The sequence below is a fragment of the Arachis hypogaea genome, chromosome 17 (assembly GCF_003086295.3).
Source record: "Arachis hypogaea cultivar Tifrunner chromosome 17, arahy.Tifrunner.gnm2.J5K5, whole genome shotgun sequence".
Lineage (NCBI taxonomy): Eukaryota > Viridiplantae > Streptophyta > Magnoliopsida > Fabales > Fabaceae > Arachis > Arachis hypogaea.
In genome coordinates, this window is record NC_092052.1 from 127,004,202 (window position 1) to 127,026,366 (window position 22,165).

Here is a 22,165-nt window from a genome sequence, read left to right on the forward strand (position 1 = left end):
GTTTGGTGTGTATAGGAACCAGATGGCGTCTCGTGTACGCGGTAGAGGCCGTGGGAGAGGTCGTACTAATGCTCGTGCGCTGGAGAATAACCCTAATGACCCGGTGAACTTTATGACTGCGTTGGAGAACATGGCTGCTGCTATGCAAGCCACTGCTGAGGCTCTTGGTCAACAGATGAATAACCATGGTAATGACGGAGGTGGAGTTCAGGGCCCGATGACATTGGCAAACTTTTTAAAGGTTAATCCACCTAAGTTCAAGGGAACCACTAGCCTGACTGAGGCCGATACATGGTTTCAGGCCATGGAACGAGCACTGCAAGCGCAGGTGGTACCTGAAGGGCAGCGTGTGGAGTTCGCTACCTATTTGCTCACTGGGAAAAGCGTCGCATTGGTGGCAAGGAATCCGACACCTCCTGCAGCAGAGGGATGATTATATCACCTGGGATGTCTTCCAAGAGGAGTTCTATAAGAAGTACTTTCTGACTTCTGCTAGGACGGCCAAGGAGCTTGAATTGTTACAGCTGAAGCAGGGTACTATGTCCGTATCTGAGTATACTGACAAGTTTGAGGAGCTGTTCAGATTCTCTCGTATGTGTCAAGGGACTCCGGTGGAATATGAGGAATAGAAGTGTGTTAAGTACGAAGGAGGACTCCGGAGCGATATTTTCGGTTCGGTGGGACCAATGGAGATTAGGACTTTCTCCGAGTTGGTGAACAAGTGTAGGGTTGTTGAAGAGTGTGTGAAGAGGGCAGCCGCTGAGAAAGGAAGTCACAAAGGATCATTTCCACAGAACCGAGGAAAGAGCCTTGCACCTAGAGGTCTGCCTTTCAAGAGGGGAGGTTTTTTTAGGAGGCCCAACAACAACAACTCCCAAGGGAAAAGGTTTGGGAAGCAGCCTCAGAATGATCAAGCTTGTACGAGGTGTGGAAGTCTCCATCCGGGAGTACCATGCAAGGCCGGATGGGGTTTGTGCTACAATTGTGGAAAGGCAGGGCATAAAGCCGCAAGTTGTCCGGAGCAGCAGAAGCAAGGTGCTGGGAAAGCACAACAGACTGGTCGGGTGTTCACCACCTCAGCTAGGGGCGCAGAGGGATCCGAGACACTCATTCGAGGTAACTGTGAAATGGCTGGTCAAACTTTAAATGCTTTATTTGATTCGGGAGCATCGCATTCATTCATTGCATTTGAGAAAGCCCATGAGTTAGGATTGAAGATCGTAACTTTAGGTTATGACCTAAAAGTGTATAATGCTACCCATGAAGCCATGGTAACTAGGCTAGGATGCCCGAAAGTTTCGTTTAGGTTCAAGCAGCGTGATTTTGCCCATAATTTAATCTGCTTACCGATGATCGGTCTTGATCTTATCTTGGGATTGGACTGGTTATCTGAGAACCATGTCCTACTTGATTGTTCTACAAAGTCGGTGTACTTTATGTCGGAAGATACAGAAGGGCCGGTCGTGGTGAATAATTATTACTTAAATTCGATGATGGTGAACTATTCTGGAATTGAATGTCAGGGTATCCTGTTGTTAACCGCGGGTGTTTCGGGTGATGATCAAAGGTTGGAACAGATTCCGGTAGTGTGTGAGTTTCCGGAAGTGTTTTCCGATGATATTGAGGAATTCCCACCTAACCGAGAGGTCGAGTTTGCTATTGAATTGGTGCCTGGGGTGGGACCAATCTCAAGTGCTCCTTATAGAATGTCACCGTTAGAGATGGCCGAGCTAAAGTCTCAGTTAGAGGAATTATTGGGTAAGAACTTTATTCGACCAAGTGTTTCCCCGTGGGGTGCTCCAGTGTTACTGGTAAAGAAGAAAGATGGAAGTATGCGGCTCTGTGTAGATTACAGGCAGCTGAACAAGGTCAGCATAAAGAATAAGTACCCATTGCCGAGAATTGATGATCTCATGGATCAGTTACAAGGAGCTGGGGTTTTCTCCAAGATCGATTTGCGATCCGGTTACCACCAGATAAGGGTGAGGGGAGAGGATGTCCCTAAGACCGCTTTCAGGACTCGTTATGGTCATTACGAGTATACTGTAATGTCTTTTGGGTTGACGAACGCTCCTGCAGTATTTATGGATTACATGAATAGAGTGTTCCGTCCGTTTCTGGATAACTTCGTTGTTGTCTTCATTGACGACATACTGATTTACTCCAAGACTGAAGAGGAGCATGCGAAACACTTACAGACCGTGTTGCAGATTTTAAAGGAGAAGAAACTCTATGCGAAACTGTCTAAGTGTGAGTTCTGGAAGAGTGAGGTAAAGTTTTTGGGTCACGTGGTGAGTAAGAAGGGAATAGCCGTAGATCCAACTAAGGTGGAAGCTGTGATGGATTGGAGGCAACCAACCACAGTAACCGAGATAAGGAGTTTTCTGGGATTAGCTGGCTATTACCGAAGGTTCATCAAAGGCTTTTCGCAATTAGCCTTGCCGTTGACAAAGTTAACCCGCAAGGACACTCCGTTTGTTTGGACTCCTGAGTGCAAGGAGAGCTTTCAGACATTGAAGAAAAAATTGACCACTGCACCTGTGTTAGTGTTACCTGAGCCAAACGAGCCTTTTGAGGTGTACTGTAATGCCTCATTAAAGGGTCTAGGGTGCGTGCTGATGCAGCATCATAATGTGGTGGCGTATGCCTCGCGACAGTTGAGACCTCACGAAGTTAGTTACCCTACGCACGATTTAGAACTCGCTGCGGTTGTGTTTGCCTTGAAGGTATGGAGGCATTATCTCTATGGGGTTAAGTTTCAAGTCTTCTCTGATCACAAGAGCTTGAAATATCTCTTTGATCAGAAAGAGCTTAATATGAGGCAGAGGAGGTGGATGGAATTATTGAAGGACTACGACTTTGAGTTAAATTACCATCTGGGAAAGGCGAATGTAGTGGCGGATGCGTTAAGTCGGAAGTCGTTATATGCTGCTTGGATGATGCTTCAAGAGGAGAAGTTGCTCAAGGGATTTGAGAGTCTAAAAATTGGTGTTCGAGAAGTATCTGGAACCTTGTGTTTGAGCCGATTATAAATCTCGAGTGACTTTAAGTCCGAACTCCTAAAGGCTCATGAAAATGATGAAGCATTATGGAAGGTGTTACCGGCTATCGAACAAGGAAAACAGTGGAGAGTGTCGGAAGAAAAAGATGGGTTGTGGAGATTTAAGGGTAGGATCATTGTGCCGGATATTGGCACTTTGAGGCAAGATATCTTAAAAGAGGCACACAAAAGCGGATTCTCCATTCAGCCGGGAAGTACTAAGATGTACCATGATTTAAAGGCGATGTTTTGGTGGCCAGGTATGAAGAATGATGTGGCGAAATATGTTTCAAAGTGCTTAACTTGTCAAAAGGTAAAGATTGAACATCAAAGACCTTCCGGGATGTTGCAACCCTTAGAGGTTCCCCAATGGAAATGAGAAAGTATTGCAATGGACTTTGTGTCGGGATTGCTAAGGACTAGGACTGGTTTTGATGCTATCTGGGTGATTGTGGACCGACTGACGAAGTCAGCTCACTTTTTGCCCATTCGGATGACTTATACCCTTGAGGAGCTAGCACGATTATACATAAAGGAGATTGTGAGACTTCATGGTATACCTGCTACTATAATCTCGGATAGAGATCCTCGTTTTACTTTGAGGTTCTGGGGTGCATTTCAAAAAGCTTTTGGAACCCGATTAAGCTTGAGTACAGTGTACCATCCTCAAACAGATGGTCAATCCGAGAGGACAATCCAAACACTAGAGGATATGTTGAGAGCTTGTGTTTTGGACCAACCGGCGAGTTGGGATCGGTATATGCCGTTAGTAGAGTTTGCATACAATAATAGTTACCATGCGAGCATCGGAATGGCTCCGTATGAGGCATTGTATGGGAGGAAATGTCAATCTTCGCTATGTTGGTATGAAGCTGGAGAGAAAAGCTTGTTGGGGCCGGAAATGATAGCTGAGACCAGTGAACAAGTTGAGAAAATCCGAGATAGGATGCTTACGGCGCAGAGTTACCAGAAGAGTTACACCGATCAGAGGCGGAAGCCCTTGGAATTTGAGGCAGGAGATCATGTTTTCCTGAAGGTTACTCCGACCACAGGAGTAGGTAGGGCGATTAAAGCAAAGAAGTTGAATCCTCGATACATTGGTCCATTTCAGATCCTGGAGAGGATTGGACCAGTGGCGTATCGGATGGCTCTACCACCTCATCTTTCGAACCTGCACGATGTGTTTCACGTGTCACAGCTTCGGAAGTATACTCCTGATGCTAGCCATGTGTTAGAACCTGAATCGGTTCATTAAGAGAAGATTTGACGCTTCCAGTGGCTCCAGTCAGAATTGATGATACTAGTATCAAACGGTTGCGTGGAAAAGAGGTTTCATTAGTCAAAGTGGCTTGGAGTCGAGGCGGTGTTGAGGAACACACTTGGGAACTTGAGTCGGAAATACGAACGGATTATCCGCACTTATTCTAAGGTAATTGAATTTGAATTTTGTGGGCGAAATTCCCAATTAGGTGGGTAGAATGTAAGACCCGGTTAATTAACGGCTAATTAACCCATAAATGAGAATTTATTCTAGAAAGCCAAAAATGTTATTTTTATGGCTAAATGTGATAGAGGAGTTTGAGACGATAATTTCGGTACCAATTTTATAGGAATCGGACCAAAATTGGACCGAACGGGCGAAACCGGGCCAACCGGACCCAAATTGGGCCCTTGGTCCAACTAAACTAAACCAAAACCCTAGTTTTCAGCACTCTCTCTCCTCACAACACACAAACACACGCTGAAATGGTGGAGAGGAAGGGAAGAACACTCTCTCAAGTTCTTTCTCTCACTTGATCTTCAAACCACCATAACTTTTGATCTAGAGCTCCGATCGCCGCACCGTTTACGGCCACGCGTTCACCGCGGAGAGCTCTACAAAACCCATACAATCAATCTTAAGGTAAGCCACGTTTTGCTCTTCGAATATCCAGCTTTGATTTCGAGTTTCATGAGCAAAAATGTTGAGATTTTGGGCTCTTTGATGTTATAGGACCCAACTCTCTTGAAGGAGAAGGTTAATCTTATCTCCTTGAACCTTGGGTAAGGTAAGATATCTCAAACCCTAGTGAGAATGTTGAACTTGTGGTTTTGGGTATTGAGCTCTTGTGTTTTGGTATGATGATTGTGGCTTAGGTTGTGTGTATGTGAATATTGGAGCTGGATTGGTGATTTTGGAAAGCTTAGGAGAGAGTTTTGTGTGATAAAAATCTGTTCTTGGAGGTGTTGGGACCTTGAGAGCTTGTGGACAAGTGGTTTGGAAGTGCTCCGGTTGAGCTTGGGAAATCGGCTAAGGTATGGTCTCGGTTTCTCGTATCTAATATGTAATGTGGTAGGAAATACTTAGGCTAGAGGCCCTAAGATAGGCATTGAATTGTTGATGTTGTTGAATGGTTGAGCTATATGATGTGATCATATATGTGATTATGAATATTGATGCCTTGATTGTGTGATATATGAGAAATGCATGTCGTGATATATGCATGATGAATGATTGAAGTTGAATTGGTGGGTGGTACCATGTTGATGGTGAGTATGATGTTGATTATGTATAATGATGGTTGATTGGAAATGGTATTATTGGAGATTGGGATGAGGAAGGATGTATGACATGATATTGTGTTTGTCCTTTAGCCATTTGATTGAGAAGTGTTAAAATGGTTGGATGGTGATTTTGGGAATTTTGGGTAAAGGGTCAATGTGTGAGTTGAGGATAGCTTGATGTTGATTTTGGTACATTTTGATTGATTTTAAAAAGGGTTGAAATTGGCATGTTTTGATTGATTTTGAAAAGAGTTGAAAATGACTTGTTTTGAAAATGGCACTTTGTGGTTTTGTATGAAAACATGGTTTTTGGGCATACTTTGACGGGACATAACCTGGACTACGGATCTCTATTTTCTGCCAAATCTTTTTAGAAATGAAATTGGATCCGGGATGTCCATGTCGTTCAAAGAACGGATGAAAAAAGATTTAAAATTAGAAAGTTATGTCCGTCGGAAGATTGGGGGTCAAATCTGTGAATTCTGCAGCTTTTAACTTAGAAAATTTTTAGCAGAATGACCCTCCGCGCGTAGGCGCACTTGGCGCGTACGCGCCGTTCTTCAAGAAAGCACCATCCACGCGTGTGCATGGTGTGCGCGGGCGCGTCGATGCGCTGCACCAAATTCCCAGCTATTTTCCTGAGAGTTGTGACAGTTTTGTGCCTGGGGTACAAATGTATCCGCGCGTACGCGTGGCTGACGCGTGCGCGTCTTTTAGATATTTTTCAACCCACGCGTTCGCGCGTATGACGCTTGCGCGCCGATGAGTTTTGTGGCCATCCACGCGTGCACGTGGAGTGCGCGTACGCGTGGCCCTGTTTTCATCCCAAAGTTGATTTTTGAGTTTAAAAGCCAAATTTCATACTTCTAAGCCTCCGATCTCACTACTTATGTCTTAAATCATTATGATATGCCTAGCAATGAGAAAGGGGGCTAGTGAATGTGGTAACTTGTGAGTGAAGCAAGGGAAAAATGAATGATCAATGAGGGTCAAAGATGATTATGTGAGATGCGGAGGATGGCGGTGGAAGTGCTTGTTATGCCATGGGCTGAAGAGCCGTAATTGTTAATGAATTGGCTGGTTATGGATTTAATCATGAGTCGGATGGCTGGATTATTGCCTTGTTACGGCGGAGCCATGATTATGGCTAAGTATAAATGCATATATGCTGTTGAATGAATTGTGAATGTTTGCACTTCCACTATCGGAGATGAAGGATTCCCTGGGAGGAAGCAGTGGCTAGCCACCACGTGCTCCAGGTTGAGACTCGAAGCTCTTTTGACCCTATGTCGTAAGTGTGGCCGGGCACTGTGAAAGTCCCGGATGAGCTCGCCCCCGTAAATATTCACCAGTAAGGGTGATGGATATGGATCATGATTATGATCAAGTTTATGATGAGTATAACTCGAGTTGGGGATGCGCGACAGAGGGACAGTCCAATGGTTAGCTACCAGGACTTGTCGGGTTGGATCTATAACCGACAGATGATATCATCAGCCACTAGGGACAGGCATTCATCATATGCATACTATATGAATTGTTTGCGATTGCCTATTTGACTGCATATTACTTGCTAATTGTCTAAATGCCTTATCTGTTCCTATTTGTAAATCTCTTGTCTGATATAACTGTGTTTGCTATATTATACTCCTGCTGGTGGTTGGGAGGTCTGAAGGAATTGGAAAGGGAAGTATTAGTTAGACTGAATGATCTTTAGTCAGTTGCCACTTACGGTTTAGCCTGTTTATAAGCTTTGATTTTATCTGAAGGAAGTTCTAGGATTGCCTTCGGCTTTCCTCTATTATTATGCATTATATATGTGGAAGCTGTTACCATGCTGGAGACCTCTGTTTCTCACCCATGCGGATTTTATGATTTTCAGATGCAGGACGTGAGGTTTCTCGCTGAGGCATGCTGGAGACTTCTGGATTAGCGAAGATCCTTTGTTCTCGGGACTCTGTTTTGGTTTATATATCTTGTTTAGATATTTTTATCTTCATTAAATAATACAAACTGTGATGACTCCTCTTATAGGAGATTTTGGAGAATAGGTTCTCTGTATTTGTGTCCCTTTGGGTTTTCCTTGGGGTTTTCCTTATTTTATTATATGTATATATTGCTATGCTCGGACCGGTTATCTTCGCAACCGGATTTTGAGTCTTGATATTTCCGTTTTTGACACTCCTTTGTATATATATAATCTCGCGTTAGCTTATCCTTTGTTCGTTACGTTATCGATCGGAGTGTTGCGCTTTCGAGTTACGGTTTTTGTTTACCCCTTTTTCTACAAAGGCTCCTAGTTATAATCCTTATTCACACTACTATATGTACTAAATTTTTATTTTAGAGGTCGTAATACCTTGCCATCTCTGAATTATGACTTAAGCATAAGACTCTGTATGGTAGGATATTACAGTATAATTACCGCTAAAATCTTTTAGTGACAAAACATAAGACGGCTAATCTCTAATTGCTAGTAATTATATTAATGACTATTTTAATTATCACTAAAAACAAAATAAATAGTTGCTAAAAATAATTTTTTTTAGTAGTTACTGTATTAATTGATTGATTATATTAGTTGATTGTTATTTTGATATGTATGAATAAGAATTCATATATATATATATATATATATATATATATATATACAAGTTCATCCATCATTCATTCATTTTAATAGTTTACATCATATTATTGAGTATATAAAGCAATCTGTTTGTGATTTACAACACATATATGTAATTATAGAAATTAATACATTACAACACATATATGCAATCGGTCTCTATTTTTTAACTTGCTCTCAAGGAAAATTAATCAATTCCCTCCAGGCCCTTAAGGTAGATCCATTAATTAGCTTATATTGATTCTTCACCACTTCAGTTTTGCTGGAAAATACTATAAAAGCATTCAAAAAGAAAAGTAAGAACGTCACATTAAGAAACAAGAAAAGGAATTCAAATAAAAAAAATGAGCAATAATCTATCTGAAATTTGTGCCCCCACCTTGTCAATAAGTGATTGATAGTATGGCTTCACTTTTTCAACGTCCACCAAAACTTTGCTTTTGCTATAGAGATCATATTTACTACATAATACATAAAATTACGGGTGATGTTATTGATTAGTAATAATACCAAATGCTGTGTGTAAATTATTTGATATATATATATATTAGAAAAAGGATTAACTTGAAAATGTGAAGCCACTTCAAGTTCTCAAAATCTTCTTCACTCATGAGATGAGTATATGCTCCCTCCTTATGGAAAGCTGCAAAAGAGTTTTAAGCTTAATACATTGTTATTAAAAGAAAATTCTAAAAAGTAATTATGATTTTTTTTTTTGGTTTACAAAATAAAACGAACTTTTGTTGCTCAACAAAAAATGCCTTCTTATAATATAAAAGAAAAAGCACATAGTAAATAAAAATACTTACGATAAAATGAGTGATATCTAATAATGAATAAGCCAGGTGAAGGTAAAGTGGTTCCATTTTCCTTTGCTACCTATAAATTCAAGTGAAGTATAAATTTATTATATATCTTGAACAAAATAATAAACAAATTATATATAAATTGTAACTATATATTTAATTACTCACCATATACATATAGTCATCATGTCCCCATGACATGAGTACATTATCTAATCCACATCCTTTACTATAGACTCCATCTTTAGTGTTATAAGCAGGATTTTTGCTATCTGGGTTTTCCTTGAAATACTGAAGCATAGAAAAAATTTATATTATTGGTTGATGATAATTTTAGAATAAAAATATATTATTTGTACACTAAAATTAATCATTATATATTATTTATATATATATATATATATATATATATAATTTAATTTATTTTTAATATATATTTTATATTTTAATATGTATTTTATACTGATTGTTGATTTTAATATAAATTTAACATGATTGTTTTAGAGACATGCAAAAAAAGGGGTAATTTTTAGAGTTTTGTTAGAAGAGGAAGGCTACCTTGTGGTGAACATTTTTTTCATCAAAGGCACAACCAACAGGAAAGGTATCTCCTGCAAATATATATTTAATCATTTGGTTAAAATTTTGAATTTAAAGTAACATGCCAAAACTAGCTAATTGGAAATTTAAAGATTGATAAAATAATTATACATGAAATATAGGGATGTGTCTTATTTAAAATATTGTAAATTGAATCAAAATAATTACAACACAAATATTTTTATAATTAATTATTTACACTCTCTCAACCTTAATGTAGCCGTAATGACCTAATAAAAATTTGGTTTTGTATTATGGTTTTAAAATGATAATTAATTTTAAATACTGTAATTAAATTTTATTTCTAAAATATAATAGTCAAAAGATTATTCCATTTCAAAAAAAAATATCATAAAGAATAAGAAAAGTTCTTACCAACAACAGCCCATTGAGGAAGCTCACCGAATTGAGGAAGGTGAAGAATCTTTCCGAGGTCTAAAATAAACAAATATTCATTTGTCAATTCATATTAACTATCTATCAATAATGAAAAAATTTTCTTAAAATAAAAGAACAAAAAATAACTAAAATTAAACTAATTAACCTTTATAATAGAAAATTAAAAAAAAATCTAAGATTTCAAATTTAATTACCATGGATGAGAGCAGTCAAATGTAACCAATCTTCGTTAGGATAATCTTTTCTAATGGCTTCTGCAGTTTGCAACAAATGTTGAATTTGAGGTTCATCCAAATCAGGATCACTATCATCCACTACTTCATTAAGCAGCTCACAACATTCCCATATGCTCATTTCTGCTTTGTCCAATTTCTTATAGTGCTCCCTCATTTTCTTTACCTATATTATTAGAAAATGAAATTTTCATGAATTAGCATTGAGCTTTCATGTTATTGTATATTAGTATATATAAACATGTTTGAGGAAAATAAAAATTTGGCTTACAAAATCATATGTCTGATTAATGTGTTGTAATCTATAGAATTCTTCCACACGTTTTTGTCTTTCACTTTCAATATCATAATCCCTGCCAAATAATCTCATTAGAAGACTAATTTCACTTTGATCGATATCTGAAGCCATTTTTACAAATTTGTATGTGTATTATTGTATGGTATATGTAAGCTTTTTATGAAGGATTATGAATTTGTAAATTATTTTACACAATATTTTAAATGATTATTTAAACAGTAATTATATATAAAAATTTGTTATATTTATTGATATATGATTTGGTATATATATGAAAAGTGTTTTACTTTGTGATCAAAATTAAATTCTTTCAAAAATATAAAAAAGAAATCTCAGTTTTATTGAGAGAACGTGGGTCACAAAGATACAAAATTTTTCTCGCCCTTTATGTAGTAAAATTGTTGAAAATATTAGATAAAGAAATGTAGCAATTTATATGTCTTTTCTATTACTAAAGAAAGTTAGAGTTTAATTTTTATTATTAAAAAAATTAAGATAAAAAATTTTAAAAGAAAAAAATATCTATGCACAATCACATTTTAAGTTTAAATAAGACTTTTATATATGTCAAAATTTATATTAGAGATATAATTATTTATATGTCTTATTATATTAATTTAAATTTTTTAAGATGAGTGAATTTATGTCAAATATATGGCATTAGATGCTTAAAATCATAAATTTTAAATCAAAGAAATAAAAATCAAATAAAAGAGAATATTGAAAGGGAAACTGAAACCTGAAGGATTGGCCAAATGCATTGCTTTCTGGGGCCTTAAACGTTTTGTCCTTTGCCGACACAAGCTCACTGGTTTCTTCAGTGTGCACATTCTTCTTTTTCTCAGCTTGAGAACCTAGAAAAAAAACAAATTGAGATATATGGGATTTTCTACCCAAAAAGAAAAAATAATGCTCTAATACTTTTTTTTTTAAGAGAAGAAGAAAAACATAATCAAACCATGGGCAGAGTGCTCAGTCTGGATGGCCATTTTCTCTATTTCAAATAAGCAAGAAGCGAAGCACAGGACAAAGAAACTTAGAAACTTAGAAGAAGGGATATGAAACTCCAGTGAAAATTGGTGTGACAATAACCTAGGAGAAAACGAGTTTATATAGTACAACACCAAGTCCTTGTCGTTAAATTTAAAATCTTGGAGTCCTTAACTAAAATGACGTTTCGGAGGATTTATCATTATCTGTATAAACCAAAATCATACCATTCTTAGTAACTTTCCAATTAATTAAATTTATGCCACCAACTATATGCCAGCAGTATGCTTACCAAATTCACCCACTATTATATTTTAAATATTTAGTAACATTTATCTTTTAATATGTATTAAAATATTGGCAATGTAGCTATTAAAATATTAGCAATGTAACTAAAATTATATTTTAGATAACATTTAAAATAAAACTTTAGTAAATATACTTATTTTTTAAAAAAAATTTAAATAACTGTTACCTATTTTTATTCCTAAATACACCATGTATTCATACTCTCCCCAAAACCTTTTTACGATCAGGAACGGATCCAAAAATGTTATCATGTGGGCCCATAATATATATAATATTTAAAAAAATATACAAATAAATTATAATATAAGATGTATTATAAAAATATACCAATAAAAAATATATATTTAAAGTATAGAAAAATATGTGTACTTTTTACTAACGAAGTGATACACGTCGATTCTTCATATCATAAAATTCATCGATAATAGAATCTGTGTCAAATCTTTCAGCAATCTTCTTCTCAATGTAAATCAAAAGATAATTAGTAAGAAATTCATCTTCTATTTTGTTTCTGAGTCTATTCTTCACAATATTCATAGCTGAAAAAGATCTCTTAATTATAGCAGTTGAAACAGGGAGAGTTAATACCAAGCGAATCAAACGATCAGTCAAATGATATGTTAAAGACTTTCCTATCTTCGTTAATCGTCCTTGACTTAACTCCGAAATTGTGCACAAGTTAGTTAACTCAACATGATTAGGAACATCAAGTTCATAATGTTGAGGTTGCATTCTAATGTGAAATTTCTCTTGGTCACTGAAATCACAGATAAAACCGTTAACGTTCTACTAATTCACATACTACTTTGTTGATACTGAAGAACTTATAATTATCTCTAGGATCTAAAGTTGAACTTAAAGTAAGTAATTCCACCATATTATCATTGAATCTTCCATTAAGCTCTTGCAATTGTGTATCAATTACAGCCATAAATAAATTAACATGGTAATGATGCTCCACTGAAATTTGGTTAACAATTTTGCGAGTTCGGCCTCTTCTAGGAATATGCAATGCATTCATATCAGGAACTTCAATTTCATGTTTCTCACAAAATAATATAACTTCTTTTATGAAAGCCTCTCAACATGATTCTCTCATTCTTTGGATTAAAGTCTTGGTAGTAGAAAACTAGAGTTAAAACATTCAATATGTCTTGATTTTTTCATTGCAAAGCTTGATAAAGATCATGACTAACAACTTCCAAAATATTTCTCATCAAATGCAAAACAAAGACAAATTTAAAGGATGTGATAGCATCATAAGCAGCACTAACATTACCACGAGTGGAAAAATTGCCTTCTTCAGTGTTTTTTGAAGAACTTCACAAGTAGCATCAAACATGCATAGCAAGCTACGTACAGAATTCAAATGAGACTCCCATCTAGTATTTTCAACTCTTTGATTAAGTCCACTACCTGTCACAATTTGATCATTGGCAATTAAGTTTGCAACATTATTTGCTTGAGCAACCCTTAACTGATCATAACGTTTATGAGAAACAGTCACAACATTCATAATTAGTGTAAGTTTTAAAAAGAATTGATGAACATAACAAACTTCTTTGGCTGCAGAAACAAGTGCTAATTCTAATCGATGAGCAAGACAATGAATGTAATAAGAAAAAGGGCAATCTTTCAAAAATAGAGCTTAGAATCCATTTCATTCACCACGCATATTACTAGCTCCATCATACCTTGTCCCCAAAGAGTTTGAACATCAAGATTATGATGAAAAAGAACTGATGAAATTTCTGTTTTCAATGTCAAAGAACACGTATCAGAAACATGTATAAGATCAAAAAATCTTTCTTTAACACAATCATGCTTGTCTATAAATCTTAAAACCACAGACATTTGTTCTCGCTTTGACTAATCTCTTGCTTCATCAATAATTAAACAAAATTTAGAATTACCAATTTCTTCTCGAATTGTTCCACGCACTTTTCTAGCAAAGATATGCAATATATCTTTTTGAAAACTGGGAGATATATATTGAGCTTTTCCAGGAAAATTTTCAAGGATAACATTATTAACATTCTGATTACAGGAAGCTAAAAGTTTAATTAACTCAATAAAATTTTTCCTATTCAAAGATCCAGGACTTTCATTACCGCCTCTAAATGCACATGCTTGAAATGTAATCCATCAAATAGCATCAATAGATGTCTTCAATCTTAAGCGATTATTTGAAATAGTTTCATCACTATGCCTATCAAGAACTTTGTCTATATGCTTAGATTGAGCCATTAAATCATCACAAGATTTCACACATAAATTATAGGGAGAATTATTAGGACTAGAACCCTCGTGACATACAAATGCATAATTCACTCCATTGTTTACTTTCTTCCAATTACTAAATCCTAACTCTGAAAATGTATTTTTTTCATCATTGCGAACACCATAATGTTTACCAAACAAGTAGCAAGGCAAACAATAAGCAGCATCTTTTCTGGTGAATATTTTAACCGACTTGAAAATTTCTTAGACCAAGAAGATTGAATATATCGACGGTGATTGTTATTACCAGAAGCTGAATAGCTAATATTTGTTGGTTGGTATGACCCACCTATTGAGATAAGCCTCAAAGTGGTCCCTAAAGTTACCGTCGAGCCTCATAGTGATCCCTGAAGTTAAAAATTACTCATATTCATCCCTGAAGTTGCACTCCGAAACTCAGACTCGTCCTTCCGGCCAATTTCATCCAGCTGGCGCAATCAAAAAGCTGACTTGGACTCGTTTGTGACACGCTGTCAGCACAACAGCTAGCTGACATGGCAACGTAAATTGTTTTGACTCAATTTAGTCCCTAAATTGAGGTTAAAAACCCTAACCCCAATTGACTCTCTTCTCCTCTTTTCTCCATCGCATACTCTCTTCTCCTCTCTTCTCCATCGCACCAGAGGTGACTCTCCTCTACAGTGTCTTCTCCATCTTTGAAATCCACACAGGGGACTATTACAAGGCTTGCTAACTTGTGGATCACAGGGGACCGTTACAAGGCTTGCTAACTTGTGGATTTCGAAGATGGAGAAAACACTGTAGAGGAGAGTCACCTCTGGTGCGATGGAGAAGAGAGAGGAAGAGAGTGTGCGATGGAGAAGAGAGTCAATTGGGAGTTAGGGTTTTTAACCTTAATTTAGGGACCAAATTTAGTCAAAACAGTTTACGTCGCCACGACAGCTAGCCGTTGTGCTGACAGCGTGTCACCAACGAGTCCATGTCAGCTTTCCGGTTGCACCAGCTAGACGAAATTGACCGGAAGGACGAGTCTGAGTTCCGGAGTGTAACTTCAGGGATGAATATGAGTAATTTTTAACTTCAGGGATCACTATGAGACTCGAGGGTAACTTCAGGGACTACTTTGAGGCTTATCTCCCCAACTATTATATATGCTCTACAAATATTATCACGTTCATTGACATTATACTATCAAATTGGACGTTGCTTTCATGGATCCCTTTCTAGTAAAGAGATATCAATATCTCTTTCTAATCTTGGAACTTTGGCTTCATATTGATGTGTATTTTGAGTATGATTAGAGAGTTCACTTACTTGAACTTCTTGTGAAATAAAATTTGAGGGTTGACTTGTTTGAACTCCAACATTATTAGTAACTTTTTTCTCTTAAAAATTACATCAATTTTAATTTGCTTTCTCATCATAAAATGTTCTAGTTTCTTTTTACCTGATAAAAAAAAAGAATTCAAATAATTATATATTCGCATGAATAAACAAAGTCTAAATATTTTTTATTAATTAAACATCAATAACAATATTTTTTCACTAAGTCACTATCAATTTCACTAAAAAAAAAAAAAGAAACGAAAAAAAGAGAGAGAATAAATCCTAAAGATGGATAAGCCAATTTATCTATGTGAGCATAAAAAACATAAAATTGTATTATTTTATAGTCAAAAAATATGATTTGTTAATTAATAATTTTATACAATTATATAAAAGAAGTAAAAAGTGGAGTGAGTAGTGAGTACCTTTGCTTTAATTGATATAATGATATGACTAAAAACTTGTGACACTTGACAGTGATGTGAGGGCGTGGCTATGCCTCCAAAAGAATACCGAGCGTCAAAAGGAACAAGGAATATGAAGAAAGAGAATGTAGTGTTTAGGGATTTAAAAAACTTTAAAAATCATTATACTACTAATATTTTTTATAAAAGTTAGGGGCCCAGACCTCCACTTGCCCCCTCCCCCATGTATCCATCCCTGCTCACGACTCACGAGCCATTGCATGTTCATACTCTTCTTCCAATCGGTGCTCACAATCGCTGTTTCCTTTGAAATCAAGAATGAAAAACTATTCTCTAGCATAATCTCTTCCTCTCTCTTTCTTTGGATCGTGATTTATTCTCCTTCAAACCTTTCTCAATCTTAATCTAATTCTAGGATTTTATTATTCTCAATTTTGGTTGTCTCTTTTTCATTTCATGCTTGTTCTGATTTCGTTTTAATTTTGTTCCAAAATATTGCCTGCATAAGAAAGTAACGTTATTCTAGTTTGATCGTAGTGTGCATGAGTGATTGAATCAGAACTGCAAAGAGAAGGAAAAATTCCAAGAACAAACCCACCGATCACCACCAGTTCTCCACGCCGGAAGATCTCTGTAAGCACAAATCTCAATCCTCTTATTCTTTTGATCTGATTCCCATTATTGTTGTTATTGTCATTTATTTACAAAATCATTTAAATTATATTCAGCTAGTTGCAAATTATAATTTTAAGCTATGTTTTTGTTCAACTGATTTATTGATTCAGAGTTCAGAAGCAAGGTATTTCTTAATACAAATGTTTATTGAAAAACTTTGTTTATGGAAGATAGCTTTAGTTATGTTAGCTATTATAATTTATTATCATTATGTTTCTTAGCTTGTTATAACTTATTACTACTCTTTTCCACCAGGTTGTGTCAATAAGCTATGGAATTTGCATCTATGATGATCTATGTGAGTTAAGCTTCACACTTTTTTTTCCGCATACATTAGAAAATAATGGCTAAAAAGGGATAGAACCTATTCGCTCAAATATATAGCAGTTATTAGGAGGTCTACTACTACAGTGTAAGTTTATTTTATAAAGTGTAATATTAATTGAAACAATTTTGACACTCACATCTTTTCAATCTTGTAAACTAAATTTTCATTATCTTCTTTTTTGTTCTCTTCAATTTGGGAGTTTAGGTCCTTTCGAATAAGCAAGTAAATTTCTGCTGTTATTTATTATTGAAAATTGAAATAATTTTGACTCACATTTTTCACCTACGACACTATTGTAACACCCAAACTATCAAAATGTCACGCTTTTGACTGCGCCACTCTGATAGCTTAGATATTACGACGACTCTTAAAATATTTAATACTAAAATATGAGCCTGTTTGAACTTAACACGTATTTTTCCAAACATACATCCATACTTTCAATACAAATTACAATACTTACAAAGAATACATACATAATCAAGATCCTATCTGGTGCACGAAATGGTGATCCTCAACAATGGCGCCAAAGGCTTGGTGCTCTCAAACGTGAATCACACTTTGTCACAACTTCGCACAACTAACCAGCAAGTGTGCTGGGTCGTCCAAGTAATAAACTTTACGTGAGTAAGGGTCGATCCCACGGAGATTGTTGGCTCGAAGCAAGCTATGGTCACCTTGAAAATCTCAGTCAGGAGGATTCAAATGGTTATGGTGAATTGATAATTAAAACATGATTAAAATATAAATAGGATAGAGATACTTATGTAATTCATTGGTGAGGGTTTCAGACAAGCGTATAGAGATGCTTTCTTTCCTCATGAACCTCTGCTTTCCTGCTGTCTTCATCCAATCATTCCTACTCCTTTCTATGGCAAGCTGTATGTTAGGTATCACTGTTGTCAATGGCTACATCCTGTCCTCTCAGTGAAAATGGTCCAATGCGCTGTCACTGCATGGCTAATCATCTGTCGGTTCTCGATCATGCTGGAATAGGATTTACTATCCTTTTGCGTCTGTCACTACGCCCAGCACTCGTGAGTTTGAAGCTCGTCACAGCCATCCCCTCCCAGATCCTACTCGGAATACCACAGACAAGGTTTAGACTTTTCGGATCTCAAGAATGGCCGTCCATGGATTCTAACTTATACCACGAAGACTCTAATTAAGGAATCCCAGAGATACTCATTCAATCTAAGGTAGAACAAAAGTGGTTGTCAGGCACGCGTTCATGGGTTGGGAATGATGATGATTGTCACGATCATCACATTCATATTGAAGTGCGAATGAATATCTTAGAATCGGAATAAGTTGAATTGAATAGAAAAACAATAGTACTTTGCATTAATTTATGAGGAACAGCAGAGCTCCACACCTTAATCTATGGTGTGTAGAAACTCTACCATTGAAAATACATAAGAACAAGGTCCAGGCATGGCCGAGAGGCCAGCCCTCCAAACATGATCAAAGGATCAAAATAAAATCCAAAGATGTTCCAAAGATCCAAAGATGTAAATACAATAGTAAAAAGTCCTATTTATACTAAACTAGTTACTAGGGTTTACAGAGATAAGTAAATGATGATGAAATCCACTTCCGGGGCCCACTTGGTGTGTGCTTGGGCTGAGCATTGAGCTTTACACGTGTAGAGGCTTTTCTTGGAGTTGAACGCCAGTTTATAACCTGTTTCTGGCATTTAACTCCACTTTGCAACCTGTTTCTGGCGTTTAACTCCAGAATTGGGCAGGAAGCTGGCGTTGAACGCCAGTTTGCGTCGTCTAAACTCGAGCAAAGCATGGACTATTATATATTGCTGGAAAATCCTGGATGTCTACTTTCCAACGCACATGAGAGCGCGCCATTTGGAGTTCTGTAGCTCCAGAAAATCCACTTTGAGTGCAGGGAGATCAGAATCCAACAGCATCTGCAGTCCTTCTTCAACCTCTGAATATGATTTTTGCTCAAGTCCCTCAATTTCAGCCAGAAAATACCTAAAATAATAGAAAAATACACAAACTCATAGTAAAGTCCAAAAATGTGATTTTTATTTAAAAACTAATAAAAATATACTAAAAACTAACTAAATCATACTAAAAACTATGTAAAAACAATGCCAAAAAGCGTATAAATTATCCGCTCATCACAACACCAAACTTAAATTGTTGCTTGTCCCCAAGCAATTGAAAATCAAATAGGATAAAAAGAAGAGAATATACTATAAATTCCAAAATATCAATGAAACTTAGCTCCAATTAGATGAGCGGGACTAGTAGCTTTTTGCCTCTTGAATAGTTTTGGCATCTCACTTTATCCATTGAAGTTCAGAATGATTGGCATCTATAGGAACTCAGAGTTCAGATAGTGTTATTGATTCTCCTAGTTCAGTATGTTGATTCTTGAACACAGCTACTTTATGAGTCTTGGCCGTGGCCCTAAGCACTTTGTTTTCCAGTATTACCACTGGATACATAAATGCCACAGACACATAATTGGGTGAACCTTTTTAGATTGTGACTCAGCTTTGCTAAAGTCCCCAATTAGAGGTGTCCAGGGTTCTTAAGCACACTCTTGTTTTTGCTTTGGACCTTGAATTTAACCGCTCAGTCTCAAGTTTTCACTTGACACCTTCACGCCACAAGCAGATGGTTAGGGACAGCTTGGTTTAGCCCTTAGGCCAGGATTTTATTCCTTTAGGCCCTCCTATCCACTGATGCTCAAAGCCTTGGATCCTTTTTATTACCCTTGCCTTTTGGTTTTAAGGGTATTGGCTTTTTGCTCTTGCCTTTTGGTTTAAAGAGCTTTTGGCTTTTTCTGCTTGCTTTTTCTTTTTTTTCTTTTTTTTTCTGCAAGCTTTTGTATTCACTGCTTTTTCTTGCTTCAAGAATCATTTTTATGATTTTTCAGATTATCAATAACATTTCTCCTTTTCATCATTCTTTCAAGAGCCAACATATTTAACATTCATAAACATCAAATTCAAAAGACATATGCACTGTTCAAGAATTCATTCAGAAAACAAAAAGTATTTTCACCACATCAAAATAATTAAACTGATTTTAAGGATGAATTCGAAACCATGTACTTCTTGTTCTTTTGTAATTAAAATATTTTTCATTTAAGAGAGGTGATGGATTCATAGGACATTTATAGCTTTAAGACATAGACACTTAAATACTAATGATCATGTAATAAGACACAAACATAAACATAAAGCATAGTAAATGAAAAACAGAGAAATAAGAACAAGGAGATTAAGGAATGGGTCCACCTTAGTGAGGGTGGCGTCTTCCTCTTCTTGAAGAACCAATGGTGCTTTTGAGCTCCTCTATGTCTCTTCCTTGTCTTTGTTGCTCCTCCCTCATAGCTCTTTGATCTTCTCTAATTTCATGGAGGATGATGGAGTGCTCTTGGTACTCCATCCTTAGTTGTCCCATGTTGGAACTTAACTTTCCTAGGGAGGTGTTGATTTGCTCCCAGTAGTTTTGTGGAGGAAAGTGCATCCCCTGAGGCATCTCAGGGATTTCATGATGAGGAATTTCCTCATGCTCTTGTTGAGGTCCATGATCTCTTGTTTGCTCCATCCTTTTCTTAGTGATGGGCTTGTCCTCTTTAATGAGGATATCTCCCTCTATGTCAATTCCAGCCGAATTGCAGAGGTGGCAAATAAGGTGAGGAAAGGCTAACCTTGCCAAAGTGGAGGACTTGTCAGCCACCTTGTAGAGTTCTTGAGGTATAATCTCATGAACTTCTACTTCCTCCCCAATCATGATACCGTGGATCATGATGGCCCGGTCTATAGTAACTTCAGACCGGTTGCTAGTAGGAATGATTGAGCATTGAATAAACTCCAACCATCCTCTAGCTACAGGCTTAAGGTCCAGTCTTCTTAATTGAACCGGGTTGCCTCTTGAGTCAACTTTCCATTGAGCTCCTTCTACTCATATGTCCATGAGGACTTGGTCCAACCTTTGATCACAGTTGACCCTTCTAGTGTAGGGGCGTGCGTTTTCTTCCATCATTGGCAAGTTGAACGCCAGCCTTACATTTTTCGAACTGAAATCTAAGTATTTCCCCCGAACCATGGTAAGCCAATGCTTTGGATTCAGGTTCACACTTTGATCATGGTTCCTAGTGATCCATGCGTTTGCATAGAACTCTTGAACCATTAAGATCCCGACTTGTTGAATGGGGTTGGTGAGAACTTCCCAACCTCTTCTTTGGATCTCAAGTCGGATCTCCGGATACTCATTCTTTTTTAGCTTGAAAGGAACCTCAGGGATCACTTTTTTCTTGGTCACAACCTCATAGAAATGGTCTTGATGGACCTTTGAGATGAATCTCTCCATCTCCCATGACTCAGAGGTGGAAGCAATTGCCTTCCCTTTCCTCTTTCTTGGGTTTCTCTGGCCTTAGGTGCCATCACTGGTTATCCAAAAACAAAAAAAAAGCTATGCTTTTACCACACCAAACTTAGAATGTTGCTCGTCCTTGAGCAAAAGAAGAGAGAAAGAAGGAGAAGAAGAAGAAGAATGGAGGAAAGGGAGAGAGGTGTGTATTCGGCCAAGGGGGAGAAGAAAGGGTTGTGGTGTGTGAAAATGAAGAAGGAGTGAGGGGTTTATATAGGAGTGGGGGAGGGTATAGGGTTCGGCCATTAGGGTTGGGTTTGGGAGGGAAAAGAGTTTGAAGTTTGGAGGTAGGTGGGGTTTATGGGGAAGAGTGGATGGATGTGAGTGGTTAAGAGGTGATAGGGAAGAGTGGTTAAGATTTGAATATTCTATTTAATATAATTCGAGGTATTTCAGATTAACGATTTTTATATTCTATTCATGATGCTTTCAATTTAATTTAGATTTATTTTCCCTTTTGGCTTTGGTTAAGTAATTGGTAACACTTGAGTTATCAAACTCAGCTGTTGATTGAAATTGGAGTTGCTGATTGATTTGGATCATTCTAAAGCCAGTCTTTCCACAGGAATTGACTAGGACTTGAGGATCAGATTAATCAGTCCACTTGACTTTCCTTTGTTCAGTAAGGGTTAACTAAGTGGGATTAAAACCCAATTCTCATCACACCTGATAAGGATAACTAGGATAGAAATTCCAATTCTTATACCTTGCCAAGAGATTTTATTATTATCAATCTATTTTTCCTTGTCATTTAAATTACTTGCCCCTTATTTCAAAAACCAAAAAATATACAATTTTTCATAACCAATAATAAATCATACTGCCCTGTAATTCCTTGAGAGACGACCCAAAGTTTAAATACTTCGGTTATAAATTTTATTGGGTTTTGTTACTTGTGACAACCAAAGTTTTTGTA

At 36.8% G+C, this 22,165-nt stretch overlaps 1 protein-coding gene across 1 annotated transcript; it reads right to left on the reverse strand.

The window, feature by feature from the left end:
- Positions 1 to 8,458: 8,458 nt before the first annotated feature.
- On the reverse strand, positions 8,459 to 11,538 carry LOC112765725 (inositol oxygenase 4-like). The gene is made up of 11 exons (XM_072222044.1): positions 11,508 to 11,538; positions 11,289 to 11,403; positions 10,523 to 10,604; positions 10,213 to 10,417; positions 9,995 to 10,054; positions 9,578 to 9,630; positions 9,188 to 9,310; positions 9,023 to 9,092; positions 8,778 to 8,856; positions 8,593 to 8,674; positions 8,459 to 8,485 (listed from the first exon to the last, which is right to left on the reverse strand). Exons 1-11 carry the CDS (start codon positions 11,536 to 11,538, stop codon positions 8,459 to 8,461), a joined length of 927 nt encoding a protein of 308 aa, XP_072078145.1.
- Positions 11,539 to 22,165: the final 10,627 nt, after the last annotated feature.